The sequence below is a fragment of the Phallusia mammillata genome, chromosome 8, assembly GCF_965637545.1.
Source record: "Phallusia mammillata chromosome 8, kaPhaMamm4.hap1.1, whole genome shotgun sequence".
Lineage (NCBI taxonomy): Eukaryota > Metazoa > Chordata > Ascidiacea > Phlebobranchia > Ascidiidae > Phallusia > Phallusia mammillata.
In genome coordinates, this window is record NC_137259.1 from 15,827,105 (window position 1) to 15,846,859 (window position 19,755).

Below are 19,755 nucleotides of genomic sequence, written 5' to 3' on the forward strand. Positions count from 1 at the left end.
AAAATTCCGGTTTTGGGTGGGTTTTCGCCGGAATATTCCAGTTTCAAACTGGTTTAGACCGGTTTCTGCCTCCTACCGAACCTCCAAACCGGTTCAAACCGGTTTTGAAAATCGAAAATTTTGACCCGATTTTTGAAAAAACCCTAAGGCTATAGCCTTTCCGTTTTTTCGATTTTTGGGGGTCAAAAAATCGAAGAAAAATCCGGTTTTGGGTGGGTTTTCGCCGGAATATTCCAGTTTCAAACTGGTTTAGACCGGTTTCTGCCTCCTACCGAACCTCCAAACCGCTTCAAACCGGTTTTGAAAATCGAAAATTTTGACCCGATTTTTGAAACACCCTAAGGCTATAGCCTTTCCGTTTTTTCGATTTTTGGGGGTCAAAAAATCAAAGAAAAATCCGGTTTTGGGTGGGTTTTCGCCGGAATATTCCAGTTTCAAACTGGTTTAGACCGGTTTCTGCCTCCTACCGAACCTCCAAACCGGTTCAAACCGGTTTTGAAAATCGAAAATTTTGACCCGATTTTTGAAAAAACCCTAAGGCTATAGCCTTTCCGTTTTTTCGATTTTTGGGGGTCAAAAAATCAAAGAAAAATCCGGTTTTGGGTGGGTTTTCGCCGGAATATTCCAGTTTCAAACTGGTTTAGACCGGTTTCTGCTTCCTACCGAACCTCCAAACCGGTTCAAACCGGTTTTGAAAATCGAAAATTTTGACCCGATTTTTGAAAAAACCCTAAGGCTATAGCCTTTCCGTTTTTTCGGTTTTTGGGGGTCTAAAAATCGAAGAAAATTCCGGTTTTGGGTGGGTTTTGCCGGAATATTCCAGTTTCAAACTGGTTTAGACCGGTTTCTGCCTCCTACCGAACCTCCAAACCGGTTCAAACCGGTTTTGAAAATCGAAAATTTTGACCCGATTTTTGAAAAAACCCTAAGGCTATAGCCTTTCCGTTTTTTCGATTTTTGGGGGTCAAAAAATCGAAGAAAAGTCCGGTTTTGGGTGGGTTTTCGCCGGAATATTCCAGTTTCAAACTGGTTTAGACCGGTTTCTGCCTCCTACCGAACCTCCAAACCGGTTCAAACCGGTTTTGAAAATCAAAAATTTTGACCCGATTTTTGAAACACCCTAAGGCTATAGCCTTTCCTTTTTTTCGATTTTTGGGGGTCAAAAAATCGAAGAAAAATCCGGTTTTGGGTGGGTTTTGCCGGAATATTCCAGTTTCAAACTGGTTTAGACCGGTTTCTGCCTCCTACCGAACCTCCAAACCGGTTCAAACCGGTTTTGAAAATCGAAAATTTTGACCCGATTTTTGAAAAAACCTTAAGGCTATAGCCTTTCCGTTTTTTCGATTTTTGGGGGTCAAAAAATCGAAGAAAAATCCGGTTTTGGGTGGGTTTTCGCCGGAATATTCCAGTTTCAAACTGGTTTAGACCGGTTTCTGCCTCCTACCGAACCTCCAAACCGCTTCAAACCGGTTTTGAAAATCGAAAATTTTGACCCGATTTTTGAAACACCCTAAGGCTATAGCCTTTCCGTTTTTTCGATTTTTGGGGGTCAAAAAATCAAAGAAAAATCCGGTTTTGGGTGGGTTTTCGCCGGAATATTCCAGTTTCAAACTGGTTTAGACCGGTTTCTGCCTCCTACCGAACCTCCAAACCGGTTCAAACCGGTTTTGAAAATCGAAAATTTTGACCCGATTTTTGAAACACCCTAAGGCTATAGCCTTTCCGTTTTTTCGATTTTTGGGGGTCAAAAAATCAAAGAAAAATCCGGTTTTGGGTGGGTTTTCGCCGGAATATTCCAGTTTCAAACTGGTTTAGACCGGTTTCTGCCTCCTACCGAACCTCCAAAGCGGTTCAAACCGGTTTTGAAAATCGAAAATTTTGACCCGATTTTTGAAACACCCTAAGGCTATAGCCTTTCCGTTTTTTCGATTTTTGGGGGTCAAAAAATCAAAGAAAAATCCGGTTTTGGGTGGGTTTTCGCCGGAATATTCCAGTTTCAAACTGGTTTAGACCGGTTTCTGCCTCCTACCGAACCTCCAAACCGGTTCAAACCGGTTTTGAAAATCGAAAATTTTGACCCGATTTTTGAAAAAACCCTAAGGCTATAGCCTTTCCGTTTTTTCGATTTTTGGGGGTCAAAAAATCAAAGAAAAATCCGGTTTTGGGTGGGTTTTCGCCGGAATATTCCAGTTTCAAACTGGTTTAGACCGGTTTCTGCTTCCTACCGAACCTCCAAACCGGTTCAAACCGGTTTTGAAAATCGAAAATTTTGAGCCGATTTTTGAAACACCCTAAGGCTATAGCCTTTCCGTTTTTTCGATTTTTGGGGGTCAAAAAATCAAAGAAAAATCCGGTTTTGCGTGGGTTTTCGCCGGAATATTCCAGTTTCAAACTGGTTTAGACCGGTTTCTGCCTCCTACCGAACCTCCAAACCGATTCAAACCGGTTTTGAAAATCGAAAATTTTGACCCGATTTTTGAAACACCCTAAGGCTATAGCCTTTCCGTTTTTTCGATTTTTGGGGGTCTAAAAATCGAAGAAAAATCCGGTTTTGGGTGGGTTTTCGCCGGAATATTCCAGTTTCAAACTGGTTTAGACCGGTTTCTGCCTCCTACCGAACCTCCAAACCGGTTCAAACCGGTTTTGAAAATCGAAAATTTTGACCCGATTTTTGAAAAAAACCTAAGGCTATAGCCTTTCCGTTTTTTCGATATTTGGGGGTCTAAAAATCGAAGAAAAATCCGGTTTTGGGTGGGTTTTCGCCGGAATATTCCAGTTTCAAACTGGTTTAGACCGGTTTCTGCCTCCTACCGAACCTCCAAACCGGTTCAAACCGGTTTTGAAAATCGAAAATTTTGACCCGATTTTTGAAAAAACCCTAAGGCTGTAGCCTTTCCGTTTTTTCGGTTTTTGGGGGTCTAAAAATCGAAGAAAATTCCGGTTTTGGGTGGGTTTTTGCCGGAATATTCCAGTTTCAAACTGGTTTAGACCGGTTTCTGCCTCCTACCGAATCTCCAAACCGGTTCAAACCGGTTTTGAAAATCGAAAATTTTGACCCGAATTTTGAAAAAACCCTAAGGCTATAGCCTTTCCGTTTTTTCGGTTTTTGGGGGTCTAAAAATCGAAGAAAATTCCGGTTTTGGGTGGGTTTTTGCCGGAATATTCCAGTTTCAAACTGGTTTAGACCGGTTTCTGCCTCCTACCGAACCTCCAAACCGGTTCAAACCGGTTTTGAAAATCGAAAATTTTGACCCGATTTTTGAAACACCCTAAGGCTATAGCCTTTCCGTTTTTTCGATTTTTGGGGGTCAAAAAATCAAAGAAAAATCCGGTTTTGGGTGGGTTTTCGCCGGAATATTCCAGTTTCAAACTGGTTTAGACCGGTTTCTGCCTCCTACCGAACCTCCAAACCGGTTCAAACCGGTTTTGAAAATCGAAAATTTTGACCCGATTTTTGAAAAAACCCTAAGGCTATAGCCTTTCCGTTTTTTCGATATTTGGGGGTCTAAAAATCGAAGAAAAATCCGGTTTTGGGTGGGTTTTCGCCGGAATATTCCAGTTTCAAACTGGTTTAGACCGGTTTCTGCCTCCTACCGAACCTCCAAACCGCTTCAAACCGGTTTTGAAAATCGAAAATTTTGACCCGATTTTTGAAAAAAACCTAAGGCTATAGCCTTTCCGTTTTTTCGGTTTTTGGGGGTCTAAAAATCGAAGAAAATTCCGGTTTTGGGTGGGTTTTTGCCAGAATATTCCAGTTTCAAACTGGTTTAGACCGGTTTCTGCCTCCTACCGAACCTCCAAACCGGTTCAAACCGGTTTTGAAAATCGAAAATTTTGACCCGATTTTTGAAAAAACCCTAAGGCTATAGCCTTTCCGTTTTTTCGATTTTTGGGGGTCAAAAAATCAAAGAAAAATCCGGTTTTGGGTGGGTTTTCGCCGGAATATTCCAGTTTCAAACTGGTTTAGACCGGTTTCTGCCTCCTACCGAACCTCCAAACCGGTTCAAACCGGTTTTGAAAATCGAAAATTTTGACCCGATTTTTGAAAAAACCCTAAGGCTATAGCCTTTCCGTTTTTTCGATTTTTGGGGGTCAAAAAATCAAAGAAAAATCCGGTTTTGGGTGGGTTTTCGCCGGAATATTCCAGTTTCAAACTGGTTTAGACCGGTTTCTGCCTCCTACCGAACCTCCAAACCGATTCAAACCGGTTTTGAAAATCGAAAATTTTGACCCGATTTTTGAAACACCCTAAGGCTATAGCCTTTCCTTTTTTCGATTTTTGGGGGTCAAAAAATCAAAGAAAAATCCGGTTTTGGGTGGGTTTTCGCCGGAATATTCCAGTTTCAAACTGGTTTAGACCGGTTTCTGCCTCCTACCGAACCTCCAAACCGGTTCAAACCGGTTTTGAAAATCGAAAATTTTGACCCGATTTTTGAAAAAAACCTAAGGCTATAGCCTTTCCGTTTTTTCGATATTTGGGGGTCTAAAAATCGAAGAAAAATCCGGTTTTGGGTGGGTTTTCGCCGGAATATTCCAGTTTCAAACTGGTTTAGACCGGTTTCTGCCTCCTACCGAACCTCCAAACCGGTTCAAACCGGTTTTGAAAATCGAAAATTTTGACCCGATTTTTGAAAAAACCCTAAGGCTGTAGCCTTTCCGTTTTTTCGGTTTTTGGGGGTCTAAAAATCGAAGAAAATTCCGGTTTTGGGTGGGTTTTTGCCGGAATATTCCAGTTTCAAACTGGTTTAGACCGGTTTCTGCCTCCTACCGAATCTCCAAACCGGTTCAAACCGGTTTTGAAAATCGAAAATTTTGACCCGAATTTTGAAAAAACCCTAAGGCTATAGCCTTTCCGTTTTTTCGGTTTTTGGGGGTCTAAAAATCGAAGAAAAATCCGGTTTTGGGTGGGTTTTTGCCGGAATATTCCAGTTTCAAACTGGTTTAGACCGGTTTCTGCCTCCTACCGAACCTCCAAACCGGTTCAAACCGGTTTTGAAAATCGAAAATTTTGACCCGATTTTTGAAACACCCTAAGGCTATAGCCTTTCCGTTTTTTCGATTTTTGGGGGTCAAAAAATCAAAGAAAAATCCGGTTTTGGGTGGGTTTTCGCCGGAATATTCCAGTTTCAAACTGGTTTAGACCGGTTTCTGCCTCCTACCGAACCTCCAAACCGGTTCAAACCGGTTTTGAAAATCGAAAATTTTGACCCGATTTTTGAAAAAACCCTAAGGCTATAGCCTTTCCGTTTTTTCGATTTTTGGGGGTCAAAAAATCGAAGAAAAATCCGGTTTTGGGTGGGTTTTCGCCGGAATATTCCAGTTTCAAACTGGTTTAGACCGGTTTCTGCCTCCTACCGAACCTCCAAACCGCTTCAAACCGGTTTTGAAAATCGAAAATTTTGACCCGATTTTTGAAAAAAAACCTAAGGCTATAGCCTTTCCGTTTTTTCGATTTTTGGGGGTCTAAAAATCAAAGAAAAATCCGGTTTTGGGTGGGTTTTCGCCGGAATATTCCAGTTTCAAACTGGTTTAGACCGGTTTCTGCCTCCTACCGAACCTCCAAACCGGTTCAAACCGGTTTTGAAAATCGAAAATTTTGACCCGATTTTTGAAAAAACCCTAAGGCTATAGCCTTTCCGTTTTTTCGATTTTTGGGGGTCAAAAAATCGAAGAAAAGTCCGGTTTTGGGTGGGTTTTCGCCGGAATATTCCAGTTTCAAACTGGTTTAGACCGGTTTCTGCCTCCTACCGAACCTCCAAACCGGTTCAAACCGGTTTTGAAAATCGAAAATTTTGACCCGATTTTTGAAAAAACCCTAAGGCTATAGCCTTTCCGTTTTTTCGATATTTGGGGGTCAAAAAATCGAAGAAAAATCCGGTTTTGGGTGGGTTTTCGCCAGAATATTCCAGTTTCAAACTGGTTTAGACCGGTTTCTGCCTCCTACCGAACCTCCAAACCGCTTCAAACCGGTTTTGAAAATCGAAAATTTTGACCCGACTTTTGAAAAAACCCTAAGGCTATAGCCTTTCCGTTTTTTCGATTTTTGGGGGTTTAAAAATCGAAGAAAAATCCGGTTTTGGGTGGGTTTTCGCGGGAATATTCCAGTTTCAAACCGGTTTTGACCGGCTTCTGCATCCTACCGAACCTCCAAACCGGTTTAAACCGGTTTTCAAAATCGAAAATTTTGACCCGATTTTTGAAAAAAACCTAAGGCTGTAGCCTTTCCGTTTTTTCGATTTTTGGGGGTCAAAAAATCGAAGAAAAATCCGGTTTTGGATGGGTTTTCGCCGGAATATTCTAGTTTCAAACTGGTTTAGACCGGTTTCTGCCCCCCACCGAACCTCCAAACTAGTGATGTACCGAATCAGCGAAATTTCGATTCGGCCGAAACCGAATATTCGGCGGTTTTGCCGAATAAATTCGGCCGAATCAACCGAATCATTGATGACGTCACACAAAGTCGTACCCTACACGTTTGACATGAAAACAGAAGATTATCTACCATGCAATTAGTGCAGAATGGTTGTGTTTCGTCCTTATTTTCGTTATGTGGGGTTTACATCGCCTCAAGCATGATTGCCAACCCGACAATGAAATACTGATTTTTTTGTCTGCAGTGGGAAAAGTGTCAGTATGTTACAAAATATAATGATAGACGCGATTTCCGATGGTACTAAGCAGAAATGACACGTTTAACGCTTTAAATGGGTGTTCGTAAAAGATTCGGTTTCGGCCGAATCGCAACAAATTATTCGGCCGAAACCGAATCTTTGCAAAAGTGGCCGATTCGGCCGAATAAATTCGGCAAACCGAATATTCGGTACATCTCTACTCCAAACCGGTTTTGAAAATCGAAAATTTTGACCCGATTTTTGAAAAAAAAAAAAAAAAACTTTCCGTTTTTGGGGTCAAAATTCCGGTTTTGAAAATCGATCCGTTTTTATCGATTTAGCCTAAAAAAATTGCCCCACTAACTTTTTAGCACACATATATATTTGTACACCATGTTATGTTTGAAGACATAAAATAATACACTGTAAACATACACATTTTTGGAAGAGAAAAGAAACCCAAACGGGACCAAGTTGCTATCACTGAGTGAAACATTGTGTAGTATCCCTAGACCAGTGGTATCAACTGTTCAGCATGCGCTCACAGAACGTCAATTGTTTCCGGGTTAAGATCTTGCTAAACAAAGATTTTGATAAAAACTAATGCAAACTTAGAAAAAAAACACATCAAACATTCTTTATATCTGACATTATTGACAGTGTAAACTGTTTCAAACCCATAAGATCTGATTTGTGAATCTGGTGACAAAATGTTAGCCATGCAGGCTAGTACAGAAAAGTTACAAGATGGTGTAAGGCAGTGGTTCTTAACCTTTTTGGTGTAGTTTCCCACTAAAGTTACATAGGAAGTTCAAATTTCCCCTTGTGTTACCTTTATGATAATGTTTTCTGCCATGCATTAACAATAATGATTCATGACCTTAGGTATTAAAGCAAAACTTCAAATAGCAATTTAGGTGTCATTGACTAATACAATTTCCCTCTACAGGTACTCATTTTCCCACTAGTTAAGAACCACTAGGGTAAGGCATGCTGTGAGCCTGTGAGTCCGATAAACTCGGGTGTCAATCATTATATCAGAACTGTACTGCAACATTATTGCATAATTTATCAAAAAAACACGCTAACACCTCCTCAAACACAATCAAACAATTGTAATCTCTTGCATCAGAAAACTGGAATTATTTTTAGCTGCGGCAGGAATAACATTTTTTGCTGTGTTGAATTGGCTTCATCACTTTGTCTTTACCCACTTCTTTACTGCCAATACCACTGTACCACTGATTACTAACAGTGCTCCGACAATGTTAAGTGCATGAGGTGGTTCATGGAACACAGTCATTTGATAACCATAGGCAAAGACAATGTCTAGTTGGCGAATAATGGAAACAGGACCAGCTTTTTCATTCTGCAAAATAATTTAAAGTTAATTATTTGTAATACTTGGAGGAATTTCACAAGTAATTTATATACATAAGTAACCATTTTTTTTTTCGACAATCAGGCGGCAGTCCGAGAACTGAAAATTGCCCTTTGTCGTTCACGGGGTTCGAACCCAGGATACTCCCGGGGACGAAACCCGATCAGGTTTTGTATGTGGGTCAGGCGCGCCAGGCCATTCGGCCAAGTTCCCGCCCCCAAACCATTTTATAATTCAGACTTTATGGAAGGAAATGATCATTTAACACAATATATTTATATAATTAACATTATTGTGATCATAAAAAATCAATTTGTGTTTTGATATCCTGTTGAAATGTTTGAAAATTCAAATGTAGGTACCCTTATGTCATCTATCAAACAAAATAATTATTTTGTACTGTAAATTGCAAAATATAAACCACATTATTTTAAATCAAAAGAGTAACATTTTTTCTTCATTCTACCTGAAAAGCTTTAGTAAGAAAAATTTGTCCACAAATTCCACAGAGGCCAACAATCAAAGCTAAGCCCCATGATTTGATGTCATTCGGAAATAAAAAATCTTTTGTTGCAAGCAAAACCACCAATGGAATGATAATCCCAGCAACAGATGCATAAAGTATTGGAAGTACAAAATGTACCTTGGGTACTTTTCTTAATGCAACAAAGGCAAATGAAGCACATAGTGAACCAAGAAATGCTGCAAGAACAGCCAAGTAACGTTTTGCAGTGCTAGAATGGGGATCGCTGTCATCTTGTGTGCTTAAAATTGTCTGGTTTACAATTTCTACTGGCACAGTTGTAAGATGTAAGGTTGCATTTGTAGCATTGACAGTAACACTGATGGTTGGAAATAAAAAAGATGGCTGTGCGACTAATAACACTCCAGTGATTGTCAAGAATAATGTTCCAACTTCTAAAACGCCAACTGATTCACCCAAGAAAAGCCATGCCAGGAATGAAATGTACACCGGTGAACTAAAGATGATCGCTGATGCATCTCCAATTGGCATGTTTTGAAAAGCGTAAAAGTAAAACAGTAAACCACCTCCTCCCAGAGTGCCTCGAACTAGAAGTAATGATCTTGTTTGATTGGAGTGACTTGACCATATACTTAAGCTGTAACAAACCAATAACAGTATTTAACCAAATGCTGCATAAAAATGGGAAACCTAATTGGGCAAGACATTAGAAATCTCATTGCTTACACAGCATTTTTTTAATACAGGGAGCTTCCTACCTAATTCTCTGTTACCCACAATATTACACTGTTTTTAGCAACCATGATTAAGTAATGTGCAAGTGAAGACCAAAGCGCCTAGTTAACTAACATATGGGGTAATCATTAGGAATTGAAGTGTTTAATCATGAGTACAAAGCAGAAATTAAAAGATAACATTAACTTCTTTTTTTAAGTAAATTTTTAAATACAAATCATATGTAGGTATCACCTTTTATAGTAAATGACTATGATGCAGCATATCAGTTGTATAAAGGATCGGATTGTCAACACAAGCATTGCACTCATCGAACCATGAAGAAATTTCACAAATACTGATCCAGTAGCAAAAAATACACAGGACATAAAAGCAAAAATATATCCCCGGAAATTTTTCCAACATGAGCAATTATTGCGAAAGATTTGTACATCTTCATTATTATCTGGTTCCTCTTCATAATTGTTATCTAATGAAACTTGTTCCAGTGTGTGCAGCTTAATATCTTCGTAAACATTATTTTCAGCTTCTTTACTATCCAACAATTTGTATTTAACACCACTCATGTCTGAAATCTAAAAGAAACAGACATAAACTATATTTGATGTGAGTAACCAAGCGTTTTGCTAAACTGAGTGAAAAAGTAGCCTTTTGTTTTCTACAAAACCAAAATCGCAATAATTATCGCATAAATTATATAGATGTTCCATTTAGTTGGAAAGAATGCATGTAAATACATAATCCTTAAAATATACGATGTATGTTTGCATTTGTAATTTTTACTTGCCTTTTACCAAAATAAATTCCACATCTGAAGAAAGCAAAACTTGCAAACTGAAACAATAGCTCAAAAAGGGTGTTTTCCCGCAGTACTTTCCCTATTATGGTACCTTCAACAAAAATCAAATGCCCAAATAAAAAGTAAAGTAACATAAAAGCGTGGACCCAGAAAATATAATATGTATTTTGGCGACTCTTTGGCAGAAATTTGAACAGCACGAACACTTCATAGGTTGAAAAACGGCAAGTTTGGCATGGATAAACGCAAAGCGTTGTTTGTGCAACTAAGAAAAAGAAGTGCAAATAAATCAATCGACCAAGTATAAACTCATTTTGCTACGCAGTGTTAATTAAATTGTGCAACAATTTACAGCCAAACAGGTCTTGAGTAACCAAACAGATCGAAATCCATTTTGTAATGTTTGTAAAGTTCAAGAGACAGAGATTTCGGAATGGAACGAAAATAATTCAGCACCATTTCATCTGTGGTGTGGAAATCTTGATCGGGAAAAAATACATCGCGATCTGATATAGTCATGTTTAAAAACTCCTTTAAGTACTTTACATCTTCCTTCAAAGTTTCAAACTTCATCACGTAATCGTAGGTAACTTTGCAAGGGTTACAAGAAACGTTAAATGACTTCCAATTTAAGTCTTTTTCCTCGGACGAAAGCACAAAATGAACAAAGTCTTCAAACGTCGCTCTGTCGTCACGTGACCCGTTGACGTTTTCATGACGTAGGTGCCTGAACTTGCGACTTATTTGCAATGACATATTGCGGTAAAAACTGTTGTGATTTGAAAGCATTTTGTCTCTGTACGCCGATACCAAACGGTTAAAAGGATTGCGAACGGTGATAATCTAAAGATAAAAACATATAACCGTAAAGAGTTGTATACACTTATCGGAAATACGAACAAAAGTGTTGTTACAGTAGTTCATTTTCTCACAATTCTCTTTGCACGCATTATTTCACATAAATATGTCATAATAAATATTAATATTTATTACACAAAACAAAATATCACTGACGAACTCAGAAAAAGTATCCAATATTTTAAGACACATGTTGCAGGTAGGCATATTAACAGCATAAAGAAGTTGCAGAGGTTCACGCGGGTCTTCAAGTCTCACAATTTAACAACGCAATAGGTTTGCGCTATGAGCCTCACTAAGTTTACAGTTCAAACTGTTGCCTCAAGATTCCCTGGAGATGAACTCCAGAAAACACCACTTGTATAATCCGTTGACTACATTGTTGGTTTATTTGGTTATCAGCGACAGAAATATTTCAAGAAGTCTTATTCAAATAGAATCGTAATTAAAGAGAAAACAGTAATTAGCAATTAACACCACTTTGTCATTTTTCGAGCCTTATCTAAGCTGACACAGGTTAGCCTTTCTTAGCTCCTGCCTGTCCAAACGTTAACATAAAAATGGCATTTTTTCCCAAAAATGGCGGTTTATATTGGCAAGAGCGAGGGGATTTGCCAGCACTGTGAGCGGTTAAGTGTACATTCATTGGTCAGGAGGAATTTGGAGCCGTTTGTGGAGCGCGATGTAGGCTATATTCTATGACGTACGGGAAGCTAGTTTTCTAGCCTGCTTTACGCGGCTGTGCTTTTGTTGGGGAAAAAGCTATACAAAATGGCAGGCATTGGCATGTTGCCGCTGCAAAGTCAGTTTCGCAAAACATTAAATTTTGGGCAAATGTTTTTGATGGGCTAGCATAGGTGAGGCTGTCATTTCCAGACATTTTGTTAGATTGATTTTACACACAAATTATTGATCGGTAAGTAATGGTTATTTTAGCATAAAACTCCTTAAACTTTTTGAAGTGTCCGCAATATTCTAACTATTATAACTTACTCGAAACGTTGATTTGTTCCACGAGGCTACAGCACTTTGTGTGCCCCGATGTTTTGACCCAAAACGGGCGTTTTTTCGCGCAAATTTCATGACGTCATCGACCTCGGTTTTGTTTGCGAGGTATTGTTGAGTTAAAAATCCATCCATCACTAAAACCCCACGCAGCCAGCTAAGTTGACCGCATCGAGGTATATCACAGACTGCGAACTGTAATTAAATAACATCACATGCATTTTGCGTTAATGTACCAATAAGGCTCGAAAAAGGTCCAATAATGCCAAATCTAAATGAGTAATTACACACAAATGATTGCTGCTATAAAACTAAAAACATTAACTGTTAAAAGTGGCCAGAAAACGGTCTACTCAACGGCACTTCTGATGGAAAAAAATGGTAAAAGTAAACATATAATGACCTCAATACAATTTTACGTAAAGTGTTTGAATTTGTTTTTCCAAAATTTTAGAGTAAAACTAAAAACTTGCCCATTAAAATTAACATATAGATCGATTGTAAACCTTATATTTAGTAGAGTAAAGTGCATCTGGGTTTGTAGATTTCATTCTGCCATTAAACTTTTGAATCCACTTCTGACAAGCGTTTAAAATCGTATTACGCCTTCCACGTTGTAGAGCACCAATTAGATGTTTAAAATCTTCAGATGATTGCTGTAAATAAAAAAATACATACAAATACTTTTATTGCGCTAAGCTACTAACTGCAAATTAGACTTACTTCTTGAAGTCGTATTCTGGACTTGGTATTGGCAACTGTGAACTGTTTTGTGCTTGCAATAATCTTGTAATCAAATGAAGATAGTGTCAGTACAGCAGCTCCAGTACAAAATCCCACAAGAAATATAAAAACCATGTTCCTGTGTCCTTTCATTCTGACAGGCAATGTAAACTCACAAGATTCCGTGTCACGTGACGAAAGCCTGCTTCTAAACTAAACCAAAACGAAATTCAGTTCAAAAACGTTTGTACAGAAGACGAGATAAGTTGTCTGGCGTTTTATAATCAGAAAAGTGCTGTCGTTATTTTTAAACAGTATTTGATTACTGCTTTATAAGCAGTGGTGGGATTCACATTTTTTTTCAGCCGGTTCGCTGATCTCATTTAACCAGTGGTGGGATTCAAATTTCCAATCAGGAATTCAATTTTTTGTCATGCTAACCGGTTCGCTGATCTCATAAAATTTCGTGAGACGGTTCTATAGAACCGGTGCGAACCGACTGAATCCCACCACTGTTTATAAGTCATATTAAGTCCTGAAGGAAAAAGGGGCAAAATATTCTTTAATGTGACAAAAACAAGAGCATTTCGCATCAAAGCAGATTTGGAAGGGTATTTCACTAACCTCGGTAGCCGTAGATTTTTACCAACTATCAAAAACGTCCAAGATAGGGCCACGGAAACACTGCTAGGTTCTTAACTGTTATGCTATGATCCCCATACCTATGTCCCCCTCTATTTCGGTAAGCTGTACATTAAGAACATCTCCAACAAATAAACACACCTATTTCCAAATTATTTCTCCAGTTTTAACACTGCCACTTTTACTCTTGTCGTGTAAGCAAGAAAAACAACTCATTAAATCCACCTTGATTCATACTTTTAGCTACACCAACTAAATATCAGAAGTCCATCTCGAATAGATAAGACCACGAAACACCGTTCGTGTTATTAGCTGCATGCTTTGTTCATGTAACGCAGTAAAAACACATTACCGCATCAAAATAATTTGAATAATCGAACTCCGTGACATGACTCATTGTTACGTCACAATCCGTCATATATTTCACCTTATTTGATCCGTGACCTCGAGACACGCAAAAATATCCGTTTCGTCCCAAAATGTTTTAACAATTTTTTCTAAAAGCAGTTTGACGCAAAAAATGAATGTTTTGTTTATATCTTTAGTGTTTTACTACTTAGTTTGTAACTTTTTATGTTTTGTTTACCAATCAACATTTTCACGACTTGACCGACTTCGTAACCTATGCTTACCATTACTATTAAAAATGCTTGTTTAAATATCACTAGTCAATGGAACAGACTTTAGGTAAGGGGAAATGCCAATAGGCAGGGTTGCCATACCGTCCTTATTTCTAAGATTTGTCCTTATTTTCAAGGGATATGTCTTAGAAAAATTCATTGTCCTTATTTCTAAGAAATGTCCTTATTTTTGACTTGAGTCCTTCTTTTGTCTTATTTTCATTAATTACTGGTCAAATCCCTGCTACAAGTAAAAGTAAACCTAGACCTGAGCTGTTGCGAGATGCACGAAGTATTTTTACGAACAAGGAGTGGCTGGAACAGATTGTTTCTGCCAAAATATTGCATACGATATGTCACGGCTCGCATAAATGCAAAGATTTGTTCAAAAACGATTGTTTTATTTCGCATAAAAATTTAATTTTTTGGTTGTCCTTATTTTTGGTTTCAAGTCGATGGCAACCCTGCCAATAGGCCACGCCAAATCACAATTGTTTGATGTTACTTTTGAGAAGTGACAAGATATATTTTTAATGGGATTTCTAAGGGCATGTACGTTTTGAGCTGACTGCTTGACGCAGCTGAGTTTAACAAAGTTATGAGTTCTTATCAAGTCTCGGCCACTCGCGTTTTCCTGAGCAAAAACTGAGTCCAATTTTTTGCGACATGGTCAGCTTCATCATTGACTACCGGACATTAGTTATGCACTGTAGCTTTTTGACTCAAAAAGGCAAGCATCCGTGTACTTCCCGAATAGCCTTTGTTCTTGTGTAATCAATTTTTGTATCCCGCTGATCTCGTTCGTATTCTCTTGTGTGCTCGTTCTGGTGGACGAAACGTCAACAAAATTATAGTTTTCAAAAAACAACGGGTATTTTGTCCTGCTCCTTTTGCGGTGCATCTAAAATATACAAGATCGCTTGGTGCATCTTAACATCACTTCAAGATCGGTTGATGCACCTTATATCACTTGGTGGAACTTTATACTGCTAGATGCACCTTTACCTGGCAATATAAAACTGCACCAAGCGATGCAAAGTTACACCAAGCGATTTTAAGGCAGCATGTAAAAATTAAACAAACGAACAAAATTTTTTCTCCCTAGGTTTGGCAACACAACTGAAATGCTAAAGAAACCTGACTGTGATTAGTACAAGTTTATTTACCAAAAGCGTGTTAAAAACTGTACAGGGCATGATAAAAATGCAAGTTCAGGCAGTTGGTAATGAAGTTACCAAAAAGAAGAGTACATATTTGGAAAACCCATTCACAAATTGACAACACTGTTGTTCTTTTTGGCTTCTTAGGTAAGAGCAACACTATAGGATGGCCAACATAATAAGCAAGTTTAGGGATATTTACAGCAATATATGCAGTTAAAACACACTATATTACATCACAAAACAAAGTACTTTAATATTGTTTATGGCGTTTTTCTCTCACAATTACAAAGCTGGTACCATTCAATAGAAATTACCAGTACTAAGTGCTTTGCAATTGCAAAAAAATAGCATTAGAAAATTAGTACCTATGCAAAAAAACAATATGTGTATAGTACAAAACTGGAAAATCTACAAGCACCTTACAATGAAACAGATCAATGGTTCCTTTGAATTTGGATCAGTTAGGAAACTTATGGTGAAGAAACCATTTCTCCATAACCCTTTTTCCATGCTTGTACTGAGGAAGTAGATTTGGCAAATTTTGATGACAAAATACGACCTTTTATTGTAACTCGTGACATTGTCCTACGAAGCACACTCCTCTGTAGTGGTTTAACATCCACATTATCATTAAGCTCATGATAGTGAGACTCCAGGTGTGCTTTGTCAGATGTTTGGGGCCTAAATAACAATAAACACAAACCATCAAAAAAAATTACAAGTTAATCAAGTACTTTTGCAATAAAAGTTTGTATATTCAGATCAGAGTTGTGTAGTTTGATGTGGACTGTGGAGTCAAGTCACAATAAATTTGGCAACTGCTTTATGGCCAGTTTTGCTGAAAATGTGCAAGGGCATTATAAAAGCTTTGTTTTTGGTTAAAGTGGAACCCAAAAAAATTTTGAAAAGTTGGGTGGGAGTCAAAATAGAAAAGTGATGTCAATATTTATGACCTACTTCACAACTCTGGTAAAGACTAGTTTTGCAAAACGATAAGAATAACAAAAGAAAGAAGAACAAGCCCACATACTTTTCTACCACTGGTGATTTTATTGCATGTTTTTTTATCGCACTGTGCAAATTTTGGCTGTTGGTCTGAAGCATTTTTATTCCAGAGGAAACATGTTCCAAGTGGTTGTGAAAGTCTTCTTGTGAAAAACACCTGTGCATCAACAGTACAAAATGGAAAAAAACTGCAAATACACTTTAAATTCAAAGCTCATGCATTTTTTAAAAGACAAAACTGGTTAATGACATAAACCATTGAATTGCAAGATCGTAAATTCAAACCCCAGACATTTGTTAAGAAATTTGTCTAGGTAATTGCATAATTTAGTATATTTGCTAATTTAGTATGTTAAAAAATATATGCGGTATGAGTTCCCATAAAGGGGATATTCTGCACAAGGGGTCTACAAAGCAATTTTCGTTGTATCTCTCTTCCAAATGCTTTATTTGATGAAATTCAAAATTAGCATTGAAAAGTTTAAAGGCTTTGTTTATAACGCTTGTTACATCCAAAGGTCTTTACACAATCCTAAGTGAAACTGTTTGCTTGGTCTATTCAACACCACTTTGGACTGGAAATCACAAAGCGATTTATTGCTATTGTCAAGTTATTAGCTTATAAATCACTGATATTGCAGTTGCACACAACATGATACTTTTACTGTAACAGCTTCTAAATCACCTAGAAAGCCTCTTTGATCGTCTCCTTTGCACTGGTGAATCTAACTGAAAAGGGTTATCTGGTGTAAAAGGTGAAGTTGCCAGTCTGTTTCTGTATCTTCTTTGTGGGGTGGAAATTTTCTTTTCGGGAAACCTTTTATCCAACTTTGCCTTTTTGGAGATGGTCTTGAACAAAAATGCATATTTTAAATTTAGTTTTACACACAAACATGAGATGTAGATAGTAGTAATGCGCCAAAGTCTAGGTTGGCTGAAACATTTTAGCCAAATATGCCATTTTCCAATGTTGTGGCCTGAATTTTGTAAACAGTCACCCGCAAACGTATATTTTGATTGCATGAAATTAATGCCTCAACTTTCAATATCGCCAATATAAAATGTCATAAATATAAAATGTTTCATCACATCAAAAAAGTATGAGTCACGCTGTCTGCATAATACTAGTTTATAGTGATGGGACGAGTACCCGGTACTCGGTACTCGGTATCGATGGTATCGAACGATTTCAGTGGTATCGATACTCGTACTCGGTATCGAAATATTTTTTCTCAGTTTTCGATACCAACGTGCGAGTACCGAAGGCCGTTTTGCACCATAAGAATACTGGCAACTTTATGTCAATATTTGCTTCCGACAGCACAAAATAGGAAAAAATTCCGCCAGTTTACGTATATGTTTTTCGCTATCACGTGGAGGTTACATTTTTCGGCATGTGTGTGTGCGCGTGCTTGTACCCCGACTATGGCAGACAAATTAGCCAGTGATATACAACTAAGTACAATACTGTACTTAAGTACTCGGTAATCGTACTCGGTACTCGGTATCGAAGGTATATACATGTGGTACTCGTACTCGGTATCCGTACTCGGTATCCGTACTCGCTTCAAAACCTGGTATCGTCCCATCACTACTAGTTTAGTAAAGCTTACGCATTGTGAAAGTGATTTGGAATGTCATAAACCAGTTCACTTGCATCAACAACACAACGTTCAGTCAGAAGCGGGTTTTAGGTTCGACCTGAAGTCACCTGATTATTTGGTTTCGGCCTGAACCTTTTATGGGGGTTTCAGTGCATCACTAGTACATAGTACTCAATCAGCAATTGTTTTAAATGTTGTGATCGTATATATATGCATACACTTACTTCAGTCACATTTTTGACAGTGCTCTTTACTTTTCTCTTCAATCCACTCTTTGGAGCAGATTCAGACTTTTTTGTGGACTCCTTTTTATTTTTTTGACTGCTCATGGGCTTGAAGTTATTGGGGCCATTGATTTGTTTTAGCGGAATTCTAGCTCGTAGAGTCATTCCAAACGTTTTCAGGGGTCCTTTTTGAAGATACTTTTTAGGTATTGGTGAATACACTGTGTTGCTTGTGGGGTCCTCATAGAAAACGTTGTAAGATCTTTTTAGGCCATCTATTGTGCTTGCCATTGTTTATGTATTTGTATCATATGTTAGTTGTTTTTCTGCAACAAAAATATGTGAATATATTTAGCATTTTGAAAACAATGTTGTAAGTGCACAAAAACCAGTCAGCAATTGTGCGTAAGCTTTAGTTCCAATTTAAACCTGGTACATAGGCCAGCCCGCAGAACATGACAGTTCCCGACAAGATCTCGTGCATGCAGGACCAACATGTCCTGCGTGCACGACCCGTAAGTTCGCATGCAAGGCCAATTTCAGCAGGCGCAAAACAAGTAAAAGAGCTCAAGGCAGTACAATTAAATGCCTTTCGTGCGAAATTTCCACGTGCAACCCCCTAAAATTGGCGTGCAAATATTTAAAAAATAATAATAATCGTGCGTGCAGCTGCCACACTCTGCAGACTGGTTCATAGGTACCAACTACTAACCAGTAATACTTCGCAACATAGTTTGACTTAAAACTACTAAATATTACATAAACCTGACACTTAGCTCGCAATTCGTAATTAAGCAATACAGATGAGTCACTGCCACTGCCAACTGTTTGGTGTGGAGCCTCATTGCCCATAAAAATATTTTGTATCACATACAAATGGCCACAAACGATTTTTTATTTTCATAAGTTAGCTTATGTGTGTCTGCAGAAGCACATGTGCCTCATTCACTTCGCTGGACAACAATCACATAAATCTGGCAGTGGCACACAACCACAAAATTGACTTCTTTCACAGTAGGGTTCCTCTATTTCTCGACTTTTTAGTTTCTCGAGAAACGAGAAATTGAAAATTCATTTCTCGAGAATCTCAAGTCTCGAAATTTTTATTTAGGCCGATTTTCTAACAAAAACAAACAAAAAAATTTCCGATTGTACGCTTTTTCGCTTCTAGTGGCAATCGCATTTGCTAGCAAACCAGCAAAAAACGAAGTGAATGTTATAGATCTAACGCAACCAGGGATGACCACTGCCTGGGAAAGGTGAAAGTTTAGGGGCTCCTCTAAAATACGCAATCTACTTATAAAACGTATGCAACTTTTAAAAAGGTTGACGGTTAGGGCTTTCAGGGTCTGGTTGAGGGTTTATAATAAAAATAACACTATAATTTAGTTTTAGATGCCCAGTTTGAGCTTAATATTCACATATGTGTTGAAAGTGGTACTAAACACCGTATGGTACCGCATCTTAACACTTGTAAGAAAATTAGGCCCAAAAGGTATCTGAGATTAAATTATAAAGTTATTTTTATTATAAACCCTCACCCAGACCCTAACAGCCCTAACCGTCAACGTCTTAGTTTTTTTTGGTAGATTGCGTATAGACTGCGTATTTTAGAGTAGCCCAAAGTTTAGTGGCAACGCACGTTAAAAATCGTTGTTTCGGGAGTAAAAGAAAAAAGGAATGTGCTCAGGGCGCTCAAGAGGCGAGTTGAAACGAAAAATACACGTAATAAGAGGTGTCGCATTTACTTTTTGTTTGTCAAACGTGACGTAATTTTTCTCGAGAAATTCTTATTTATTTCTCGAAAATCGAGACTCAAATTTTTCGAGATTTCTCGAGAAGGAACTCTTCACACGAAAACACTCTTTTAAGTTAACTGTAGTTTCATCAGACTTGCATTT

General features: G+C 38.1%; 3 protein-coding genes across 3 annotated transcripts; all 3 read right to left on the reverse strand.

Moving 5' to 3' along the window:
* Positions 1-6,971: 6,971 nt before the first annotated feature.
* LOC145204129 (pseudopaline exporter CntI-like) lies at positions 6,972-10,100 on the reverse strand. Its single transcript, XM_080076566.1, has 4 exons — positions 9,999-10,100; positions 9,446-9,786; positions 8,459-9,113; positions 6,972-7,980 (listed from the first exon to the last, which is right to left on the reverse strand). Exons 2-4 carry the CDS (start codon positions 9,775-9,777, stop codon positions 7,807-7,809), a joined length of 1,161 nt encoding a protein of 386 aa, XP_079932692.1. The 5' UTR covers positions 9,778-9,786; positions 9,999-10,100; the 3' UTR covers positions 6,972-7,806.
* Positions 10,101-10,153: 53 nt separating this feature from the next.
* Positions 10,154-13,939, reverse strand: LOC145204130 (carbohydrate sulfotransferase 9-like). The gene is made up of 4 exons (XM_080076567.1): positions 12,597-13,939; positions 12,380-12,529; positions 11,862-12,068; positions 10,154-10,853 (listed from the first exon to the last, which is right to left on the reverse strand). The coding sequence occupies exons 1-4, from the start codon at positions 12,747-12,749 to the stop codon at positions 10,359-10,361; spliced, it is 1,005 nt and encodes a 334-aa protein (XP_079932693.1). The 5' UTR covers positions 12,750-13,939; the 3' UTR covers positions 10,154-10,358.
* A 1,061-nt stretch (positions 13,940-15,000) lies between these two features.
* Positions 15,001-18,205, reverse strand: LOC145204132 (uncharacterized). Its single transcript, XM_080076569.1, has 4 exons — positions 17,855-18,205; positions 16,712-16,875; positions 16,052-16,183; positions 15,001-15,702 (listed from the first exon to the last, which is right to left on the reverse strand). The coding sequence occupies exons 1-4, from the start codon at positions 18,143-18,145 to the stop codon at positions 15,492-15,494; spliced, it is 798 nt and encodes a 265-aa protein (XP_079932695.1). The 5' UTR covers positions 18,146-18,205; the 3' UTR covers positions 15,001-15,491.
* Positions 18,206-19,755: the final 1,550 nt, after the last annotated feature.

Excerpts from the sequence above, each read along its gene's own strand:
- LOC145204132 (XM_080076569.1), bottom strand. The coding sequence starts at position 18,145 with ATGGCAAGCACAATAGATGGCCTAAAAAGATCTTACAACGTTTTCTAT. Across the intron at positions 16,876-17,854 it reads CTGTCAAAAATGTGACTGAA|ACCATCTCCAAAAAGGCAAA; the intron begins GTAAGTGTATGC and ends TTTTTGTTCAAG. Across the intron at positions 16,184-16,711 it reads CGATCAAAGAGGCTTTCTAG|GTGTTTTTCACAAGAAGACT; the intron begins GTGATTTAGAAG and ends GTTGATGCACAG.
- LOC145204129 (XM_080076566.1), bottom strand. The coding sequence starts at position 9,777 with ATGAGTGGTGTTAAATACAAATTGTTGGATAGTAAAGAAGCTGAAAAT. Across the intron at positions 9,114-9,445 it reads ATAGTCATTTACTATAAAAG|CTTAAGTATATGGTCAAGTC; the intron begins GTGATACCTACA and ends GGTTTGTTACAG. Across the intron at positions 7,981-8,458 it reads TTCTTACTAAAGCTTTTCAG|AATGAAAAAGCTGGTCCTGT; the intron begins GTAGAATGAAGA and ends ATTATTTTGCAG.
- LOC145204130 (XM_080076567.1), bottom strand. The coding sequence starts at position 12,749 with ATGAAAGGACACAGGAACATGGTTTTTATATTTCTTGTGGGATTTTGT. Across the intron at positions 12,069-12,379 it reads TTTACTCTACTAAATATAAG|TTCGCAGTCTGTGATATACC; the intron begins GTTTACAATCGA and ends ATTTAATTACAG. Across the intron at positions 10,854-11,861 it reads GGAACAAATCAACGTTTCGA|ATTATCACCGTTCGCAATCC; the intron begins GTAAGTTATAAT and ends TTTTATCTTTAG.